Source organism: Zingiber officinale, chromosome 6A (genome assembly GCF_018446385.1).
Source record: "Zingiber officinale cultivar Zhangliang chromosome 6A, Zo_v1.1, whole genome shotgun sequence".
Taxonomy (NCBI): Eukaryota; Viridiplantae; Streptophyta; class Magnoliopsida; order Zingiberales; family Zingiberaceae; genus Zingiber; species Zingiber officinale.
In genome coordinates, this window is record NC_055997.1 from 56565884 (window position 1) to 56572001 (window position 6118).

Below are 6118 nucleotides of genomic sequence, written 5' to 3' on the forward strand. Positions count from 1 at the left end.
CAATCTGTCCAAAACTTTCGGGAGCAGTGGGAAGGATCCGAACATCACCAAATCCCATAGAATCCATCAACCTCTTGATCCACAATCCCAAACTAATTGAAGGAAAATTGCTACTGAAAACCTAAATTTTATAACTGTTCTTCATGCTTAAAATCCCTATCTTCTTTCTTTAGGGTTCATGGCACTAAGCATCAAAAACAAAACCCCTCAAACTTGCTTCGAAATCCAAAAGAAAACAAGAATCCGAAAGCCATGAAAACGAATCAAAGCTCGAAACAACTCCTACTGCAGGTGAGAAGCAACTCACCTCGCTGTTCTTGGACTTACAACCGAGAAGAAGGAGGCTTCTAGGGCTTCGGATATATGCTTCCTCGACGATCTCTTGGTATCTTCTTGCTCTCCTCGACGAGAGGATCACAAAGGTATGAAGAACTCACGGAGAAGGGTGCTCGCCGGCCGCCGGAGACTAAGCCCTAGCTTCGTCTTTGTTTTCGCCCGAGAGGAGAAGCGCCGTCACGAGAGGAGGAGAGGAGAAGATTTTGTCACGGGGAAAACCTAAGGTCTCTTCTTATAACTTTAATATTCTGTTAACTAACTATTGCTTAAATACAACTTGATTCGGGTTTTATTAACAAACCCGCGGCTGGTTTGTTGGTTAAGCGAACCTCTGCTTCACCCGAGGTTCACGGTTCAAATCTCGGCTTGGACATTTTTTGTCGAAACTTCTTTCGTTCAGTAAAAATACCAAACGAACTCCAAAAATTACGTAAAAATACTCTAAAAATTTCTAAAAATCTCTAAAATTTTTCTAAAGCATTTCTAGATTTTTATAAGGACTTTTAGAACTCGAAATAGGGAAAGTTGGGTCGTTACAGAATATTAATGTAAATTGATGATTTATCTATTGTTTAATGTTTGTATCTGCCAACATTGTTGTCTTAATGATACTTTTAATTGCCCTTTTACTTATTTATTGACTATTTTTATTGGCTTTTGTTCTATATCTATAACAATAACTTCATGCAATTTTTTTGCATTATTTTCAGGTTATTACTGACAATGGTGAATAAAAGAAAGCAAAAGTTGATTCAAAATATCAGAGGACAAGAATTGAGAGACAATGATCTTCAAGATGAACATGAATCACATGATATAACATCACATTCACAATTGGATACACAAAATGGTGCACTAGAACTAGATCAAAATGAGGAGTTTACTGAGGAGATGCTTACGTCTCAAAGGCAACAAAATAGACGTGGGAGGACAGTGATGAGGGATGTGCATGCATTAGATCCTGATGACGTACTTGTATTGCAATTTAATGAAAGAGGCCAGTCTTATGGGGATATACAACCAGTTCTTGCCAATTTTGTAGGTACTATCGCTAGAAATGGGAACTTGTTGCCCCTTAGTTTTCTTGATTGGAGAAAGATGCCGAAAAAATGCTTGAATGATGCATGGAGAAAAGTGACTGTAAGTTGTTAAGTGTTTAATTCCAAATTTGAATTTAATGCTTCATATTATTTATTAATATTTATAGGCACATTTTGATTTTCCAGATCGCCATCGAGATGTTATTATGCAAATGATGGGGGCAGCATGGAGGCGATGGAGGACTGAAATCAAAGCTAAGTCTTATGATCCGAATACTCCATTGGATGAGCTTGTTTCCATTCGTCCAGTTCCTCAAAAGTTAACTCCTGAAGTTTGGGATGCACTGTGCCATTACTGGAACACTAATGAGATAGTAAATATATTGATTGTTTTTTTTATATGACTAGTGTCAAATTAAATGCAATTTTTTTTAGAAAATTTCAAAAATTAATCAAGAAAATGTGAAGAAAAAAAGAGGGAGTCATGTGTTGGGTCGTACAAATATTCCATCCTTGGAGCATAAATTTGTAAGTATCAAATTGTGTTTTATTTTTACAACTAAATTTACATAATCCATTTATTGTGTAGATCATGATAATCCTAAACTACTGAAGTTCTATGATTTTACTTAATATGTCATGATAGTGATCGATTATGATTGTTTTGCTACCCAATACTATAATTTTCTTTTTTGTGATTAGTTACTTATTTAGTTGATAAATAATATGATTTGATATATGTTTTGTGTTTTTCTGTACAATATTATTAATGTGATGTAATTAGTTAGAGTTAAAATTTATTTCAATTAAAGAGATGTGAAGTGCCTTAAAGTAACATAAATAAAGTAATATTTCTTTGTGTGGTCTTTATGCATATTTAGTTAGAAGGTTTTCTCATTAAAATCCTTCCAATTCCTTTCATAATTCATCTCTTTGAATATTCATTCTGATAAAACTCCACAATATTTGTTAATGTTACTTGACACTTGATCTAAAAATGATTTTTCCATAAGTAGTTTCAGGAAAAGGAGAGAAAACCTACTCGCATTGAGATAATAAAAATAAGTCGTCGAAGTAAAAAGAGAGGAGATGCTCCTGTTGATGATGAAGTGATCCTAGTTGAGGTAGTAATTTCTTTTAATTTTTCATGTTTATTTCTCAGTATTCTTCGCATTTTATCGAATATTTTTTTTATAGCCTTTACTAGATGAAGCTGTGCGGCAACGACTTCAAGATAAGCCTGAGGTAAGTCAACCTACAGAAGTGCATGAGGACGCATTTCTGTTATAATTTCTTAACATTTTTTTATTTATTTATGGTGGTTAAAGTTATTACAATTATACGATATTAAGTATTTTTTTGTGTAGTGATGTTTTTGGACCCGAACATTCTGGCCGAGTTCGATGTTTAGGTGTTGGTGCACTTCCTAGCCAAGTTTTCCCTGAGTTGTGTAAGCGCACAATCTATACACCAAGTTTTCACTCTAATTCAAATATGACAACTGAATTCAAGAAAATGCAAGAAAAAAATAAAAGAAATAGAGGCACGAGAAGTACAGAGGCGGGTAGAAACAGAGCAAATGATAAGGCAAATACATGACCAACAACTTCAAAATTTTGCACATATTATGCAGAGTATGATATCCAGAGCTTTTGGGGGATCTCGTGGCCTAGAATTGTTACCGACACAGGTAATAAAAATATTTAATATGTAACACCCCACCCTCCTCACTACTGGTCTGTGAGGGCGGAGGGCTACTGGACTACTAACTTTACTTAACTATCCTTGTTCACATGTTGATAGAAATTCCTAAAACTCTCGGAGAACTCAAAACATACAATTAACTAGCAGCGGAAGACTAAATGACTCATCTAATACATTCTACTCAAATTTTTGTTAATAAATTCTTATGCTAAATCCCAAGGCTTCTATAGTCCAGGCATCACACATCCATCCGCACCTCCTTGTCGTCTTCCTTTACTATAGCTTTTCCTTTCCTTTATCTGCAGTAAGAGGAAATGCATCTATAAGTAAAATTGCTTAGTAAGCGCTATCTAACTCACAAAACTCGAGTATGCATGTAAGCTGAAAGAAATCTAGAAACTGAATGCTCATCTAATAGCAAACGAAACATAGCATACTGAAATACTAAACATGTAAGCAAATCTAAACAACATGTCAGTATATAAGAAAGCTAAACTTGCTGAATTTTAAACTTATGTGAAGCTTATTTCTTTTGTTTGAAAACTTATACTTTAATACTTCAAAATAATAATAAACTTTCTTCTTGGGCCCGACAACTGTACTTGCTATGCATCCGTAACTAGACCCAAGATAGCTGGTCCCGAATCTAGTAGAGTTTACTATTGTAATTTGGTGGCCCATTTGGCGATCCTCTGGTCGTCGACCGTCGACCGTCGGTCGTGCCATTACTACTAGGTTATCTAAACCTAGGGACGACTATGGGAGCCCAATCCAAGGACAACTGAGAGTCCAGCACAGTGCCACTGATAAAAGTAAAATACTTGTTATCTTTTAATACTTCTAATATATAATGCCTCGGCATTTTAACGAGCACCTTGTGTGCCAAAATCCCTAAAGTCTTGACTTTGGGATCTACTTAAGGCCTTGGCCTTTTTCTTTCTTTTCTTTATCTTTCTTATACTTGTTAATACTTCTAATAAAAGAATGCTTCTTTAAAAACTGAAATGTTTAAACAAATTCTAACTTTGAAATACATAAACAAAAATCTGCATACTATGCAAATCAAAATTCTGCATACCATTCTAATCAAGATTCTACATTCTATGCTACACTATTTCTGCATACTATGCAAACATAAATTCTACACTATAATACTTAACAAAACTGCACTATAATCTTTTTCTTTAAAAACTGCATTATAAGTTCCACCAAAATTCTGCACTACAAGTTCCACCAAAAATCTGCACTATAAATCCCACCAAAAATCTGCACTACAAGTTCCACCAAAAATCTGCACTATAAACTTTAAAGAAATATGCACTATAAGCTCTTAAGAAATTTGCACTACAAGCTCTAAAGAAATCTGCATTTTAAGCTCTAAGAAATCTGCACTACAAGCTTAATTAAAATCTGCACTATAAGCTTACATAAAAATCTGCACTATAAGCTTGATTGAAATATGCACTATAGGCTTAATTAAAATCTGCACCTATAAACTTAATTAAAATCTGCACTATAAGCTTAATTAAAAATCTGCACTATACGCTTAATTAAAATCTGCACTATAAGCATAATTAAAATCTGCACTATAAGCTTACATAAAAATCTACATTATAAGCTTAATTAAAATCTGCACTATAGGCTTAATTAAAAATCTGCACTATAAGCTTAATTAAAATCTGCACTATAAGCCTACATAAAAATCTGCATTATAAGTTTAATTAAATAAAAATCTCCGCGTTCTCTTGGTAGACGCCGGCCTTCACGTGAATTACGAATCTCACTGTGCTTCCTCCCCTCGCCTTGGCCGAAGCCACCACGGCTTCGACAATGGTTTTGTAGTCGCCGGAGCCATCCTTCGCCACCACGATATCTGATTTCACGTTCGACGCTGCCAGCAGCTTCCGGTCGGCCGTCGCCACTCCGGGAACAATAACCCCTTCGAAATCAAACGGCGGCGCCATTTATATATGATGCCTGCCGATGGCAATCAGCATTGCGTTGTTAACGGCGAGCAAGTTGTTGATCGACTCTGTCAGGACGGTCCTCTCTGTGAGAAATAATCCTCTCCACGTCATTTTTTTTTATGTTTTATTATCTTGATAATTAGTTATTACTTGGTCTAGATCCTATTTTTATGGATCTCATCTAGATCCTATTTTTATGGATCTTGTGTTCGTGCTCTTATCATTTGTGATGCTATATAAAGAGTCCTAGAGGCATGTAGAAGGCATCTCATTGTAAGGTTTCCTTTCATAAGTGAAGTTCCTATTTGTCCTATTCTTCTTGTTTCTTCTTGTGTGTTGTGTGCTTTGAGTGTGCTGTCCTATTCGATTCTAGGCCAACATCTGGTATCTGAGCATTGGTAGTATAAGACATCCAAGAATCTACAATTCCATAAAATGTCGAGCATCCCAGTAAAGGAGAACGGCGGAGTGTCATTTCCCTATCCGATGCTAAGTCCTCACAATTATACTGTGTGGGCAATAAAGACAGAGGCGATCCTTGATGCCCAGGGAGTCTGGGAGGCGGTGGAGCCAGCGGAAGGAGCCCAGGTGGATGCAAAGAAGGACAAAAGGCACGTGCATACATCCTGCAGTGTGTCCCCGAAGACATCCTTCTCTAGATCGCAACAAAGAAGACGGCGAAGGAAGTCTGGGACAGCCTCAAGACGAGGTACCTTGGTAGTGATCGGGTGAAGAAGGCACGTGTACAAACATTGAAGAGCGAGTTCGACGCTCTCCGGATGAAAGAGACCGAAACGATTGATGAGTTTGCTGGTAAACTCAGCGCCCTAAGCAGCAAGTTCTCCACCCTTGGTGCCACGCTTGAAGATTCCTCGTTGGTAAAAAATTGCTCGATTCTGTCCCTGATAAATTCTTTCCTATTGTTGCTGGTATTGAGCAATTCTACGACCTTGAGTCTATACCATTTGAGGAGGCTATAGGGCGACTGAAGGCGTACGAAGAACGAACGCTACGACTACGCAGCAACATCAACGACACTGAAGGTGAGCTCCTATTAACCCATGCCGAATG

At 36.9% G+C, this 6118-nt stretch overlaps 1 protein-coding gene across 1 annotated transcript; it reads left to right on the forward strand.

Annotated features, from left to right (window-relative positions):
- Nucleotides 1–1059: 1059 nt before the first annotated feature.
- LOC121994819 lies at nt 1060–2666 on the forward strand. The gene is made up of 4 exons (XM_042548733.1): nt 1060–1476; nt 1544–1750; nt 2393–2500; nt 2574–2666. The coding sequence occupies exons 1-4, from the start codon at nt 1060–1062 to the stop codon at nt 2664–2666; spliced, it is 825 nt and encodes a 274-aa protein (XP_042404667.1).
- The last annotated feature ends 3452 nt before the right edge of the window (nt 2667–6118 follow it).